The sequence below is a fragment of the Haliotis cracherodii genome, unplaced genomic scaffold (assembly GCF_022045235.1).
Source record: "Haliotis cracherodii isolate W230 unplaced genomic scaffold, xgHalCrac1.p SCAF_7, whole genome shotgun sequence".
NCBI classification, from domain to species: Eukaryota; Metazoa; Mollusca; class Gastropoda; order Lepetellida; family Haliotidae; genus Haliotis; species Haliotis cracherodii.
The window spans coordinates 17,673,394-17,690,843 of record NW_027266330.1 but is presented as its reverse complement, the minus strand read 5'-3'; the positions used below and the strand labels follow the sequence as shown (position 1 = coordinate 17,690,843).

General features: G+C 39.7%; 1 protein-coding gene across 1 annotated transcript; it reads right to left on the bottom strand.

Moving 5' to 3' along the window:
* Nucleotides 1-9,890: 9,890 nt before the first annotated feature.
* On the bottom strand, nucleotides 9,891-15,477 carry LOC139448711 (uncharacterized). Its single transcript, XM_071230258.1, has 4 exons — nucleotides 15,465-15,477; nucleotides 13,152-13,226; nucleotides 12,126-12,227; nucleotides 9,891-11,626 (listed from the first exon to the last, which is right to left on the bottom strand). Exons 1-4 carry the CDS (start codon nucleotides 15,475-15,477, stop codon nucleotides 11,130-11,132), a joined length of 687 nt encoding a protein of 228 aa, XP_071086359.1. The 3' UTR covers nucleotides 9,891-11,129.
* Between the last annotated feature and the right edge of the window lie 1,973 nt (nucleotides 15,478-17,450).

Below are 17,450 nucleotides of genomic sequence, written 5' to 3'. Positions count from 1 at the left end.
ACCCGACTCTGACACAATATATTGACTCTAAGCCGACCAGTCCTTGTTTTAGCCCTGTAATGCTGAGCTCCAGACAGGGTATTAACAAGTACCATCTATTAACGTCTTTTGGTATGATGCAGACGGGTATTGAACCCCGAACCTCCCGCTCTTCGGGAGGACGCCCTACCACAAGACCACGGCAGTGGTCGAAGAAAAGAGAGAGCTGACACACTATTTAATCTAGAATGAACTCCACATGTAGGTGTTACAGATTTGAACATATTTCCACTGAAACAGCAGAACATTACATTAAAAAACCAAACAGTTAAATACCGCACTCAGCAATATTCTAGCAGCCTGTATATGTCGAGTCTGGACCAAATGATCCAGTGATTGTGATTGTGAGCAACAATCCAAGCTATCGCGTACATTAACACGCCATTAAGAGGCACAACGTCCCACCACCCAATCCACCATGTCACTCCTACGACTATTACAGGTTGCTTGGACCTATTCTAACAAGGAATCACAATGAAGGAGTAAATACATAGGACATATTAATTAATTTCTCATAATTATTGTATTTTTTCTTCAATTTTTAAGATTTCTGAAAGGTGTTTTTTATAAACATGAAAAGATATATATTTAAACCTAATGAAATGAGACTATTCAAGCCTTTGAATATAATGGAATATTTCATTTCAGTGAATTAATAATTATTTCAGTGATACGCTGTACCAGCTTGCGCAGGAAGTGAAATGACTGCCACTTTGATGGACAAACCCAGGGTTGGTATCAGGGCGAAAAGGGCATTCAAACAAATGGTCAGCGGATCACTGAATATCCAAGGGATGCAACTCTGTTGTAGATAATAACACAGTCTGATAGGCCTCATCAAGTGTATAATGAATAAATGTTGCATGTGAATAAATTAGCAATATTTCAGCTGTATCATGCATGACAAACTGTAAATAAGGTGAGTGAGTGAGTATTGTTTTACGCCGCTTTTAGCAATATTCCAGCAATATCACGGCAGGCGACACCAGAAATGGGCTTCACACATTGTACCCATGTCGGGAATCGAACCTGGGTCTTCGGTGTGACAAGCGAATGCTTTAACCATTAGGCTACGCGACCGCCCCTCTTTAAATAAGGAATCTGGACGAAGCAATGATCAATGCAGTTGGGGCAGGATGATGCACAATCACACTTTGTAACCATCCAATCCTCATTGGTCTGCTCTTTTGACAAGCTCAGGATACTTCCGATCTATTTTGCCCTGGAAACCCCATTCGACCGACCTACGGGAACATGGAAGTGGGTAGTGCCAGTACGAAAAGCCTCTTTAGTCTTCTTTGAAATGACAAAACACTCAAGAATTATTGCATCGGTTTAATTTGAGAACAGATCTGCACAATAGGCATTTAAAACCTAACATAAATACAAACTCAGTCATTATAATAAAATGGAAAATAAATAATGATGACTCTTGTCCTACGACATGACTACTACTGTCTGCAAGCAAAGACACTCTTCACCTCTCCGAGATGACAAGCACACGTTCACCCAGTGAGGTATTTACCTCGTGTTGAGTTACTATGGTGATGTGAAGATCTGACAGATGACATCAAATACTAATACGATTTGGTCTGAATAAACTTAGCAATGATAATGATAGACAATTCACTACCTACTGACAAGTCACGAATGTTCAAAAACATCACAAAATGTTGGGTAAGAGAAGTTTTTTAACAAAATACTGCATTTCATGTATTTAAACATTAATGTGGTTTTTAAGTATGGGCGGCATTAGGTTCCAATTCAAGACGACCTAGTCTGTTTCCTTTGAACAAGGTGAAAGATCTTACTAATTCCATGAAATGAGAAAGCCAAATAGTGACTACTGGACTGTTTGTAGCAGATAGCTCATTGTGTTAATTAGGGTAACTTTAATGTGATCCAATGTAAGCCTTCATATGTAAGAAGATGACCTCTTGTATCAGTGGTCAAGTAGGTCCGGAACAAAACGTCTACTGTGGTAAACTAAATGTTTTAGCATACTAGTACTATAGCTGTCAGGAAATATTCACTTCTCATTTGCTTTCATTCATAACAGTTGCGGTTGTATGTGATCACAAACCTATTTCTATTTCAACACTGGGAATTCAACACGAGGCACAAATTGAGTTATTTAGTAAAAAATGTCATCTGTCAATGGCTGAAAGGTAGGTAATGAAGGCATGTGGTTAGTCATGAGGTTGTCGTCACATTTCAGTAGGTGTGCTGTAGCAAGTGACATGGCATGGCTGAACACCGTTACTTGCTTTAAAGGGGGACTGTGCTCCATGGCCTCACGTTTCACTCAAGGTCTATATGTTGTCATGTGCCATGTAGGATGCTAAGATGACGTCTGTGTACTAAGGTTAATCCTTAACTGACACATGGATTTATCATTCAAAACTGTCCTTCACAGGAGATATGGCTACAATGATATTGCAGCACAATACATTGCAGTCTATCTGATCCTATCGGGTACCAATGATATCACAATAAGATGACGTAACTAATCTCTGAAATTGAAGCTGGTAAGCTCTACTTTTAACACTCAACACACTAGTATTTACTGTTTACAAACTGCCAAAAAAATTCAAGGAATGAGTTTGGAAAATGGACAGAATCTTACCCTGGTGCCTTTTTAAATAAAATTTATCAACACTTGACAATAAAAGTTTAAACTCCTCGGCAAACTTCGGAGCTCGAAACCTTAATCTACTCATGTTGATATATTTAGTATGAAAAGACATTTGAGTGAGATTCTCTAAATACAATATCAAATTTCAGAAGTGGGTTTTGTATGCATTGAATGAAACTTGCTGGGACTGCCAATCTGTCCGAGCATAGTCCCCCTTTAACTTTCAAGAGTAAGTTACTGAAAGTTGTCACAAGATGGTACTCATGTAAGTACATGGTCTCACTCTTGACCTTTTACCTTGATACCTGTTGTACACACCATAATGAATCAAAATTGAATGAATCTACAAATCATTCCTTGACATGTTTTGTGAAAATACTTGAACCTCCCCTGAACATTGTAACTTGCTACAGCACTGTAACTCTCTCAAGAGGAGGACATGAAAATAAGGGCAAACTCCAAAGTTAAAACAACAGAGAACACATCCTGATTTTACAATGTGAACCACATCTATTTGTTGAAGAATGTACATACAAATTGACAGTTGTAAACCCTAACAGTATTTTCAGCATATCTACCACAATAAACCTGATCTTTTCTGTGTGGTTATATTTCCATTTTCCTCCTCTTTGAGACAGGAACTTTTTGTGTTACCATGGCAACAGGATAAAGTCAATCACAGCATGAAATTAAGGCAACAACAAGGTAATTACTAAATTTCCATCCAAACATCAGATACAATCCTTTTTTTTCTGAAACAACCGTAATAAGGATTGTAGACCTAAGTAAAATGTACTTGAACTCAGAGGAACACAATGACTTTTCACAGCTTTACCTTCTGACAAAAGTCAGTCTACTTCAAGGGTAGCAGGAGAACAGAAGTTCATCTGAGGAGTCCTTAGATAAAGACTTGGATTTTTTTGCCACTTGTTTTTACGTATTGCAAGCATTATTGAGTAATCCGAACAACAAAAACTGATCACACACACACGTGAAAATATACTAGTATGTGGCTGCTCCCTATCCTGCTACACCCATCGGTACGACTGTATTTCATGTGTCAAGTAATCAGGATATAATGATACCTGTCGCGATGCAAGTGTTGCGTACATCGATCTACATACCGGGTGTATTTACATCAACATGACTTTCTCCACCTTGTTCATGGTCACCGATGTTCACATCATCCTCCGTTCCACCTGAACTGTTCAGGAAACTGTTCACTTAACATGGCAACAGTTAACCTGTACATGAACGTGAATGTACATAAGAAAAGATGTAAAAAATCAGAGATATTCTAAACAGTTGCTTGTTTCAGATGTATGACCCTTATTCTATGCCACACACATCTTATTTAACCAAGACTAAGAGTAAACACCCAAAATGTAGTGCTACTTCTGTTAGGATCTGTGAACAAAGGCAGCCATAAGGCTTGGAGAATTCTCATCATGACAATGCAATGTGCAGATGTAATTATGCCTCATTATTGTACATGAATATGAGCTGGACACTCCTGTCACATAGCAGCAGATTGTACGTTCGTAGGAAGCAAGACGCCCCAGCCCAGGATCTCAACCAAGACCTTGTACTTTCTGTGCCCATTTTACTTGGTAGGGAATACAAGACCAGACCATCAAAACAACATGTTTAGTTTGATTGAGGCTAATTTGGCCTGGACAGGAAGGTTCAACCATATCTTATAATTAGGCTTCTTTCTTGTCAATCTGATCAAAGAAAGTACACAAGTCATAAATCATGTATTTATATTATTAAATGTTTCACATCCTTGAAATAATGCCTGGTAATCAATGCAAACTGATACCTCAGATTTGGAGAGTATATTACTATAGCCATATCAAGCCTCATTTGAGTCATGACCATGTTGTGTTCAGCATACAGCAATATGGGCCACTCCATATCTAGTCACACCAGACAGGTGGATCATGCTGTGTTCAGAGGTTGCCTCAATCAGACACAAAGCAAGATTGAACACCTCCACACCAGACAGGTGGAAATGACCAAGATGTATACAGCATCTGGCTGAAGACCTACAGCAAGATAGGACACCTCCACACCAGACAGGTGGAAATGACTAACATGTATACAGCGTCTGGCTGAAGACCTACAGCAAGATGGGACACCTCCACACCAGACAGGTGGAAATGACCAACATGTATACAGCATCTGGCTGAAGACCTACAGCAAGATGGGACACCTCATTACCAAACAGGTGCAACTGACCAAGATGTATACAGCATCTGGCTGAAGACCTACAGCAAGATGGGACACCTCACTACCAAACAGGTGCAACTGACCAAGATGTATACAGCATCTGGCTGAAGACCTACAGCAAGATGGGACACCTCAACACCAAACAGGTGGAACTGACCAACAAGTATACAGCGTCTGGCTGAAGATCTAAAGCAATATGGGACACCTCCACACCAGATGGGTGGAACTGACCAACAAGTATACAGCGTCTGGCTGAAGATCTAAAGCAATATGGGACACCTCCACACCAGATGGGTGGAAATGACCAAGATCAGCACCTTGGCTGAAGACCTACAGCAAGATGGGACACCTCAACACCAAACAGGTGGAACTGACCAAGATCAGCACCTGGCTGAAGACCTACAGCAAGATGGGACACCTCCACACCAGACAGGTGGAACTGACCAAGATGTATACAGCATCTGGCTGAAGACCTACAGCAAGATGGAACATCTCAACACCAAACAGGTGGAACTGACCAAGATCAACACCTGGCTTGTATCCTGCTGAAGACATACATGAGGCATTTCCATATCTCTGCACATCAGACGGGTGGTCAAGGAGTGGAATCTTTCAGTGTCCATATCAGCATCAGGTAATGTTCAAATTGACTGTATTTGTCCATCTGATATATCAGTTCCCAAATGTGGACTTCTTTAAAAGACCACAATACCAAATCGATGTCTTCAATCCTGTTTAGTCTAATGGCAGATTACTATTTCATAACCGATCTTCACTGGCAATGTTTCAATCTTCTCTTGTTGCAATCTGCAACAACAACTGATCTTGATCTTACTGTTTTAACAAAATGGTCATTACTTGCTCAAGGTTTCAAGGGATGAGACCACTGGTGCTGAGAACAAACCATTTGAAACAGGATTTAGTTGTCACCTTCTTACTGTTTCATGCCGTACAAGAGAAGATTGGGATGGATATGCAGCATAAATCTCCTGTTTTCCAATGCCAAAGTCAAGGTTAGTTCAAGTACCACAAATAAAGTCGACTGCTTGTCTCGTAAGCATGGAATTATAATACATTATGTACATGTCAATGGTAACCAGTGGTGACGGCCAAGAGAGCAGCTGTGTTCACAGAGCGAGAAGGGCATGGTGCTTTCAGCTCCAACGTTTCAGCATGGCTAGCAGAGCTACCAGTAGAAATTATTTTGCAAAAGACTTTTTTCAACTTACATTTTCATCTTCTGACCATTGTAGTAAAATTTAAATATTCCCAACAAAGTCTCTTTAAACATAGCTGAATGAACAAAACCGAATCAATAAACCATTTATTCGGTCTCATCACAAACATAAGATAATGTCAAATTTCGGTACATATCTTGGAAATATCTTGTTTTTTTCAGATACCATGGTAATATGGAGCAATACACATGATCATTTTTGTTTTCAATACTAACATTGAAATGTTGGCTTTTTCCTGTTCGTGTTTTCAGAGACCATTGGAATGAGATGTCTTGTCAAATGAACAAATCAGTGTAAATTCTTAAGGGCACATCCGCTTTGTGAGACGCTCTGTAACACAGCTGGTCATGCCTTGTTCATCCATTGCAACACTGTTGCACTGTACACAGTGTTGTGTCCAACACTCACCCCAGTGAAATCTGTAGATTCTTCCACTGCAAGAGCTTGGAAGGTTCCATACAAGACTTTTGGGGGAGTTACAAAGTGTCGAATATACCAGAGAGAATTCTAATACTTTCACAAGCACCTGGCTTATTAAAAATGTTAGTCTCCTGAAAAGGGACTCACAGATTTGATTGCCTTTTAACATCACTCTTTGAAATCAGTCAAAGCTGGTGCTTATGAAATCATTACAAATCTTCTGTCATCAAAGTCATACGCTGTCAAGTTCATGATAGTGTTTGCAATCTGCTTACAGATATACAATGTCCAAAATATGCTTTATCATAAATATACAATGAACTACTATAACGGCTACATTAAACACACATGTTAAGTTCATAGACTGAAATGGCAAAAACATGGGACATTGCAGTTTTCAAATGCAACATCTATTAATGAGTAAGGTGACTGGATTTCTTCGTCCTATTCTTCAAAATTGGTTATTACAAACAAAATAATACCAATCCCAGAAAAATATATAATCACACAGAAACCGGATGTGATGTTCAGAAGATACAGATGGACCAAACTTCATTTGATAATCTGTATATTGAAGTTCAACAACCCTGTATTCTACCTCCTACCAAATCATGAATTGGTTACCCTAGGATTCGGTTTTATTTTATACTTGCAAGAAGCTCAGAATGGAGGAAATCATTTTACACAATCTCTGATAATTACAAGACAAAACATTTTTAATTTTATTCCACGGTTCAATGTCTCAGAAATATGCAAAACATCTTCTACTTGTAATTTGCTCGAAGAACAAATATGTTTACCAATTTAATCCCATTTGATTACTTCCAAACAATTACCAATGATATGTGATATAACAAAATGCACAGATATACAATAAAGGTATTTAATATATAATCTTAAACCAAAAACCAACGATCAAAGGGAGACAATCTATTGACATCCAGTTATCACCCCATTATAGGTTCTCCTTTTTCAACACAAAAAAACCCTGACCAATGGCTATGACAATTTAAAGACAATTTAAATGTCAAGATTTATCAAAAGCATTATTCAAATTGTAGAAGTGAACACTTTGTCAAACATTTATTCAGCCCTTAGACCCTTGATTTCCCTTTGATAAAGGATGTGAACTCTCAGTATTTAATACCGATATAATAACACTCAGTTCTGATAGTACGGAAATTAGCAGGAAAACAACAAGCCTCGCTTCTTTTTTTTTTTGTGCAGCTGAACTGCATTTTTTTCTATTCTAAAAGCCATGAATTATATTGATATGTCACAATACACAACACAATTGGATATAAATATGACGCAAATACTAGTTCACAAACGCAGATGTTTACACACAACAAAATGTGTGTATAAACGGTTACATGAACCCTTTCTTTCGAAAGCAGTTTTTGTGATTCACAAGAAAGGAGAAGACATGTTTATCTTTTTTCGTCAATCCCTTTTGTCCGTATCATTTGGAGTAAGTATCTCTCAGACACCACTGTCTGGACAGATTTCTCCTCACTATCAGGCACAGCAATCACAAACTTATATTAACCACAACACACGTTTAGTCTCACCTGTGATATTGTAACTGCTCCCAACAAGAAGGGACAGAATCAAAACAACACTTTCTGTCCTTGCACAACCAATGTCATTCATCTAAGGAAAGGAATCATTTGCTGTGTCTGCAGTAACGTGAAGAAATCTACCCATGTGAGCAGTGCCAGTAAAGTGACTCCTCCCTCCTCCATGACTGCATGAGATGTAGGGATGCAAGCTCACGGATGGAGAAAGTGACACCTCCCTCCTCCATGACTGCATAAGATGTAGGTATGCAAGGTCACGGATGGAGAAAGTGACTCCTCCCTCCTCCATGACTGCATGAGATGTAGGGATGCAAGCTCACGGATGGAGAAAGTGACTCCTCCCTCCTCCATGACTGCATGAGATGTAGGTATGCAAGGTCACGGATGGAGAAAGTGACTCCTCCCTCCTCCATGACTGCATGAGATGTAGGTATGCAAGCTCACGGATGGAGAAAGTGACTCCTCCCTCCTCCATGACTGCATGAGATGTAGGTATGCAAGGTCACGGATGGATAAAGTGACTCCTCCCTCCTCCATGACTGCATGAGATGTAGGTATGCAAGGTCACGGATGGAGAAAGTGACCTCTCCCTCCTCCATGACTGCATGAGATGTAGGTATGCAAGGTCATGGATGGAGAAAGTGACTCCTCCCTCCTCCATGACTGCATGAGATGTAGGGATGCAAGGTCACGGATGGAGAAAGTGACCTCTCCCTCCTCCATGACTGCATGAGATGTAGGTATGCAAGGTCACGGATGGATAAAGTGACTCCTCCCTCCTCCATGACTGCATGAGACGTAGGGATGCAAGGTCACGGATGGAGAAAGTGACTCCTCCCTCCTCCATGACTGCATGAGATGTAGGTATGCAAGGTCTGGATGGAGAAAGTGACTCCTCCCTCCTCCATGACTGCATGAGATGTAGGGATGCAAGGTCACGGATTGAGAAAGTGACTCCTTCCTCCTCCATGACTGCATGAGATGTAGGGATGCAAGGTCTAGATGGAGAAAGGATAAGCCTTGACAGGAACTTGGCAAATGTCATGACTTCGGGCATCTCCAAACAACTGCAGATCATTGACAACATGTTCGAATTAGAAGCATGGTCACAGTTGGAGATGGTGAGAACACAATATTTGCTCAAGTTCACCTGAATGTTCATCTGAGAGGTTGTTCCTCTTTCGAAAGAAGTCGCAAGTCGTTCCATAGACTTGAACAATGTCCAGCTTCTGGGAGCTTCCACTGTCACATCAGTGAAACATTTCTCCTTAGTTTGTCCTTGACGTCCACTATGAGGACTGTCCAATGGTCACATGACTTCTGTCTGGCTTGACCATTACTTGATGTCCAGTCCTAAACATCAGCTTGGCCGTCAAGCTTTTCTTGTTGGCTGGTGTCCAATGATTATTGGATATTGTCTGTCCAACGGACATGTTGGTTGTTCATCCATAAGGATGTAATTCTCTGTTGTTGGATTCCCATCAAGATGTAAGATAAGCTGCATCAAAGTCCCTGTCATTTTGAGGGAAAGTTTACAGCAGTTCATATGTAGCAGAATACATTTACTGCACTTTACAATATCTGCTATTAAATTAAACTGTTAAAGCCAATAACATTAAATAGCCAACAATTATTACATGTATAAGATTGCATTTTTCTGATAAGTTTTCAAAATCTATTTTGTTCTAGAAAAATAAAAATAGAAAATACAAAAATATATATATCCCATCCACATCTTCTGTTACATTGTCCTAGTCATGAGAGAAGACTGAACAATATTCTACAGGGATAATTATTGGTAGAATGTAGACTTAGTATCTTACATCTTGTGGAAACAATGAGATAAACAGGCGTCATCTCATATATAGTCGGTACAATTCAGATTTCTTTTCTTGTGACAGGAATCCATCACTGACAAAACAAATCTTGTATTATGCATTTACAATAATATGTTCTCTACACAAGAAATTATTCAACAGAAGGGTGACTTTCATTCAATGTGAGAGTAACAATAAACAGCATACTGTAGTATGTATTGATTCAACAATCCCAAAAAGCTTGTTTCAAATAAAATAGTTTGGATGACACTTTCAAATGTATAATATGGCCATAGCTTCACAATTACTCCATATTCCAGCGTACGATATGGCGTAATGCTGGCAGTTAGTCTATGTTCAAATGGAAACTGATACAGATATCTTTTGATGATGCATATTAAAGTAGTCGCAAAGGTGGTGCAAAACAATTCATAATAAACAGCAGCTTATAACATTTGTGACATCCTAGCAATTCAAAGCTAAAGGAACTGCATCTGGAACAATGGTTTCTATTACAATCAAAACAAAATTATGCTGTTAGCATTTAAAATTTTACACTTTAGAGAAGAAAGTAGACTAGTGGTGGCTCTTTGAGGGCAAACTTCTGTAGCAGCGGTCTTCATTGGCACCTTCTTCATGTAAGCTGCACCATAACGCTGAAGACACTCCAAATAAGTCAAGTCGCAAGTTGGATTCAGCTTCAGTGTGTCCATTATCGATTTCAATGTCACAAGAGTGCTCTCCCTTTACAAGAGTGCTCTCCCTTTACAAGAGTGCTTTCCAATTGCCTCCATTCTCTCCAGGCACAGGTTTTAAGTTCTTCAGTCAATCAAAATAATTTATTGTTTCAACACACACAACTTGTCTCAGTTAACATAAGCTTTATGCACTAATACTACACTTCTAGAGAATTTCTATTCACAAAATTTGGCAACCTCAGCAGCAAATTTTCATCAGTGGTTTGTGTCGCCATTTTGGAGTACACAAATCTTTCAGGTATAAAACTCTCGCCAGCACTCATCAATAACTGAGATAACAAACCAGGTTGGGGTTAGCACTAACTGCACTGTGTGTGGGAGCACAATGGGGCTAGCTCATGCAGTAGATCACTCACTCAGTCATGGTAATATAAGTACTTTGCACAAGGATTGTCCACAGGGAGACCACTCTACTCTCCATTCACCATTTGTTCTTTGGTTTTGGCAGGATTGTTCACTTTAGATTTTGCACTTTTAGAGTCTGAGTCACTTCCACTAGGTTGATTTGCCACCTTCGCTTGTGCTGGTGGTTTCCGGGGCTCGCGTTGCTCTCTCGGAGCCTCTTTCTGAGGCCGAGGAACCTCCCGAGGAACCTGGGAGGAGCTGGCATCACCAGCGCCATTCATCTTATCAGCATTATTTACAGAGTTTTTGTAACCTTGGTTACCTGCTGAAGCAGAAAGCTGAGAACTGGACTGTCCGCCTTCAGTTCTGCCAGCAGCCTGGGTGGGAGGGGCATTACCACCCCCTCCTCGTACCCCACCCCTCGGGGGCATACCACCATACCGGCCACTGCCTCTAAAGTTGGAAACACTGGTGTCGGTCTCAGTGCCTGAAGTAAATCCTCCACTGCCGCGAACTCTGTTTCGCCTTCGCCGTCTCCGCCTGTCCCGCCGCCTGTCGTAATCTGGTTGAAAGAAATCACATTGGGTTTATTTCGTTCGTTGCTTAACGCCACTCAGCAATATTCAAGCTATATGGAGGCGGTTTACAATCTGTGATTTGAAAATCTATTTTTGGCATTCACCTGCAACACTTGAGAGCCTACCTTCTGGTTATCTGATGATACCAGAGTGTCAAGATTGAAGAAGTTTATGATTTTGGTTTGTTTTTTCTTTGTTTGTTGTTTCACACCGCACTCAACAATATTCCAGCTATATGATGGCAGTATGTGAATGTGCAGGAGACACCAGAAATGGGCTTCACACACTGACTGTGGGGAATCGAATCCCGGGCCTTTGGCTTGACGAACAACGAACAAGAGCTAACCCACAGCCTCTGGCACAAGAAAAGATACAGACCACAGCTTCTTAGGGTGCCCTGGGCCTAATATGCCCTCAAGAAAATTACCAAACGATAATAAAGATAATATCTAAACATCCATCTCTATGTAAAACAATAATTACCTTGATCTTGGCTGTTGACACTGGCGTTATCTAGGACGGTATCATCATCATCAGTCATCCGACGACGTGAACGGCTATCGCGGGAGTCATCATCATCATTGACTACAAACAAAGGTAGATGAGTACATTACAAAATAATAGGTTTTTGGCCATATTTTGTGAAAAAGTTCATAGAAAATTAGATAAAGGATGCATGTATAGATCAAAGGATTAACTTTTTACGAAATACAATGAATGATTATAGTCTTGATTCTATAAAATTATTCAAGTCATGCAGCTATACAAATATATATTAGTCAAGGAAACGCACAACTGCACCCGATAAAACATACCAATTGTTGTTCTCTGTTCAAAACAAGTTTAGTATCAAACAAACCAAATGCAGAAATAACAAGTCAGACAGGAAACAAGCTGGTGTTCTTTTCATATTTATAACAATAGGGGCTATATTTTATTGATTTCAGAAACATAAAATAAGTTCCAATGAAGAGTTCACGGCTAAGACTAAACGAAACTACACCAGAAGCAATTCCTTAGCATTTGAACTACACCTAACACAAAATCAAATCCTCTTAACAGCAATTTTAACTTAATTCTTTATTTATATTTCCTCAAAAGGTCAAGAAGAGGGCTTTAATTACACAATTTTGAATAATTTATTTATATTGATAGCAACAGTAAATGAGTTGGCTTTTTAAAATCATTATATTTATTTCTGGTAAGCGAAATAAAAAAAACCACTGAATTTTTTCTTTTCTTTTGACATTTCAATTTCTGTTGGAGTCCAACAGATTTGCGACAAAACTTCTAGAAAATATTCCTCCTGACAGTCCCCCAACCTGAATCTTAGTTTCTCGAAACCTTTCCAAGGAAATTGGGTCCCTTCAATAACCCAGAGAGAAAACATTCTCCCAATGTACTCTCATCTCTTCAACAATGCCACACGCCTCTCTCCTCATGCTGCCAGAGTTAGTTCCACAGTGGAGGTATTAACAAGCTCATGGAAGGGAAAAGCAAACAACATACATGTCCGTGTGACTTTAAGTCTCAGGTGATCTGCCGTATTATTGTGTCCTCGATAGCCATCGTAGTGTTCGTAATCTGCCAAACAGAGAACAACCCTACAGCATGCCGCTACCTACCAGAACCATGCAATACAAGATGTGCCCACAATGTCCAGCTTCCGCTCAAACACAGTAATGCTGGAGAAGTCTTGCTCCAATGTAAATGTGCAATGGCAGATCAAAGCTCATGTAGCTCACCTGATTTTATTACCAGGCTGTAAAGCTCACCTAGATCATATTAAAAATTGCTGTTTCAACACTTTTCAGTTAAAATGTCTGGGTATTACACAATTTAGTCAGGTATTAGATCAACATTTTTAACATCATTCAAACATAAATGCAACAAAATGTAAAGCCTTTTCAAGACAAAGATCCTTCTTTTCCAGGCGAAAAATAACACCCATGTGTGCTTTCGAAGAGATAAGGATTCTTACTTTATATCACTATCAGAATGGCTCTATTTGTACATCCAAATACACAAAAATATTCAAATCCACACACAAGTTATAACACTATTCATCCAAAGTGTGCGCTGTTGAAGGAACACCAAGTCCTGTATTTTGTGTTCTCTTCTCACCAAACTGTTCGGGGATTATAAAATAAGAATACAGTGAAGCCAAATCATTTTCGGGAATGATGATCAAACCGTTGTCTTATTTCTCCTTCTATGAGCATTTTTATTAATTGACTATTGTTCCTCCCATTACAGTTGTTTTTATTTTCATTTTCATTTATTTAATTAAAATCCTAATACCTAAATACAATGCACACAAAAGATTTAAAATGGAAACAAAAAACAAGACTATTATTTCTTTTAGCCTAAGTTAAATTTAAGTATGGTCATTGGACACATCCCACTTCCATGCATGCATGCTATACTGCAGATAGAGTGAGTGAGTGAGTGAGTCAATAGGTCTTAATGTTACAGTAGCTATATATCACAGTTAGTCCACCAAGGTTTCTTTGTTTGTTGTCTAATGCAGCACTGAGCCATATTCCAGCCATATTCCAACCTGTAAATGATGGAGTCTGGACCAGGCAATGAAGTGATTGATATTGTGGAACAACATTTCAAGCCATCACTTTTATAATAAAGTCATTGTGTCTGCCCACCCAATCCATGGGCCAGGCGATTACAATCAGCAAAGGTTGCTGGGGGCTAGTCTAGACCAAAACTTCCCATGGGGCTTCTGTGTTGAAAGATCAAGTGTGATAATTTTCCAATAACTAAACATGCACAATTCTCTGATTTGACAGTTGTAGCTATATGTATATGTATGTATACACACAGCTGCATTTTTATTAAAAATTTGACATAGAACCTGCACAACATGCCGAGTAGCTAACGAAGGATACAGATAAAGGTAACTATCACATAATGGCTTGTGTTATTGAGCGAGGAACCAGGACGATACACTTAGTATCACCATCTGATAAACACACAAATGAGGTCACCTAGCAGGAACTACTTTCAACATGTTCACGCTCCAGACATCGTTGCAAAGATTGTTTCTCAATGAACTATGTACTAATGTACCCAGTATGCAGTGGTTTCATAATGTGTCGCCATGTTTCTGTTGATAAACATGGCTGCTAGTCATGTGGCACTATTTGATGACCTGGGCGATTCACTCAAGGTGAAATGGGGTTTAACGTCGCGTCCAAGATTATTGCACTTATAAAGCGACGTGCATGTACGTGTGTGTGTGTGTGGCTGCTTGTACTAGTCCGGACTGATGCCGATTTATAGTGCTAGCTCACTGAGATGCCATGCCGCAGTTAAACATGAATACCCCACTCAGACACAGTATACTGACTCCGAGCCGACCAGTCCTTGTTTTAGCCCCTTAATGTCGAGCGCCAGACAGGGTAACAACAAGTACCATCTTTTAACATTATTAGGTATGACAGGGCCGGGGATCGAACCCACGACCTTCTGCTCTCTGGGCGGATGCTCTACTAGACCACGGAGGTGGTCTGAATGCCTTTGAAACCATTAATAACAGCAACAATTGGAATGTGAATACATTATAATTTTATCATTGATCATTATAATGGTGAAGTGCAATTGCAACCAGTCGGTCACTGAATTACGTTCGATAACATTTCTCAAGTCATCAGTATTTGTGTAAATCAGTGTCATTGTTTATTAAAAAAAACCTGTATTTTCCAGCATCATATATAATAAACACAAAACCGATAGGTCAGTTCAAATGGAAGGTAGCCAAGTTGTGCTTCATTCACTCGCCATTCATTTGCCTCGTACATGTTGTACCTGCTGTGTCCATGGTCATAATGGGTTTCCTTTACCATGTTAAATGGACACACAAAAAGGACACATGTTGTTGTTTACAGATTTGTTTGCTTGTTTGTTTAACGCCGCATTTAGCAATTTTCCTGCTTTATGGTGACAGTCTGTACATAATCGAGTCTGTACCAGACTATCCTGTGATTGAAATCATGAGCATCTATCTACACAATTGAGATACAATGACATGCATCAAAGTCAGCAAGCCTGAAAACCTCATCAAGCATAGTTGCCCGTTTCAGCAAGCATGGGTTGCTGAAACATATTCTAACCCGGATCTTCAGGGGTCCTTTTTGAAGAGAAGAGAGGTGAGGTGACACGGGGTTTAACGTCGCGTTCAAGATTATTGCACTGATATAGTGATGTGTGTATTTGTGGCTGCTTGTGCTAGTCCAGACTGATGCCGATTTATAGTGCTAGCCCACTGAGATACGATGCTGCAGTTTAACATGAATACCCGACTCCGACCAGTCCTTGTTTTAGCCCTTTAATGCTGAGCTCCAGACAGGGTATTAACAAGTACCATCTATTAACGTCTTTTGGTATGATGCAGGCGGGGATTGAATCCCGAACCTCCCGCTCTCCGGGAGGACGCCCTACCACAAGACCACGTCAGTGGTCGAAGAAAAGAGAGAGCTGACACACTATTTAATCTAGAATGAACTCCACATGTAGGTGTTACAGATTTGAACATATATCCACTGAAACAGCAGAACATTACATTAAAAAACCAAACAGTTAAATACGGCACTCAGCAATATTCTAGCAGCCTGTATATGTCGAGTCTGGACCAAATGATCCAGTGATTGATATTGTGAGCAACAATCCAAGCTATCGCGTACATTGACACGCCATTAAGAGGCACAACGTCCCACCACCCAATCCACCATGTCACTCCTACGACTATTACATGTTGACTTGGGACCTATTCTAACAAGGAATCACAATGAAGGATTATATACATAGGACATATTAATTAATTTCTCATAATTATTGTATTTTTTCTTCAATTTTTAAGATTTCTGAAAGGTGTTTTTTTATAAACATGAAAAGATATATATTTAAACCTAATGAAATGAGACTATTCAAGCCTTTGAATATAATGGAATATTTCATTTCAGTGAATTAAAAATTATTTCAGTGATAGCTGTACCAGCTTGCGCAGGAAGTGAAATGACTGCCACTTTGATGGACAAACCCAGGGTTGGTATCAGGGCGAAAAGGGCATTCAAACAAATGGTCAGCGGATCACTGAATATCCAAGGGATGCAACTCTGTTGTAGATAATAACACAGTCTGATAGGCCTCATCAAGTGTATAATGAATAAATGTTGCATGTGAATAAATTAGCAATATTTCAGCTGTATCATGCATGACAAACTGTAAATAAGGTGAGTGAGTGAGTATTGTTTTACGCCGCTTTTAGCAATATTCCAGCAATATCACGGCAGGCGACACCAGAAATGGGCTTCACACATTGTACCCATGTCGGGAATCGAACCTGGGTCTTCGGTGTGACAAGCGAATGCTTTAACCATTAGGCTACGCGACCGCCCCTCTTTAAATAAGGAATCTGGACGAAACAATGATCAATGCAGTTGGGGCAGGATGATGCACAATCACACTTTGTAACCATCCAATCCTCTTGGTCTGCTCTTTTGACAAGCTCAGGATACTTCCGATCTATTTTTCCCTGGAAACCCCATTCGACCGACTTACGGGAACATGGAAGTGGGTAGTGCCAGTACGAAAAGCCTCTTTAGTCTTCTTTGAAATGACAAAACACTCAAGAATTATTGCATTGGTTTAATTTGAGAACAGATCTGCACAATAGGCATTTAAAACCTAACATAAATACAAACTCAGTCATTATAATAAAATGGAAAATAAATAATGATGACTCTTGTCCTACGACATGACTACTACTGTCTGCAAGCAAAGACACTCTTCACC

Bases quoted from the DNA above. Each gene is read 5' to 3' on its own strand.
- LOC139448711 (XM_071230258.1), bottom strand. The intron at 12,228-13,151 runs GTATGTTGTTTG...CTTTGTTTGTAG, and splicing joins ACTTAAAGTCACACGGACAT to TCAATGATGATGATGACTCC. The intron at 11,627-12,125 runs GTAATTATTGTT...TCTTTCAACCAG, and splicing joins TGTCAACAGCCAAGATCAAG to ATTACGACAGGCGGCGGGAC.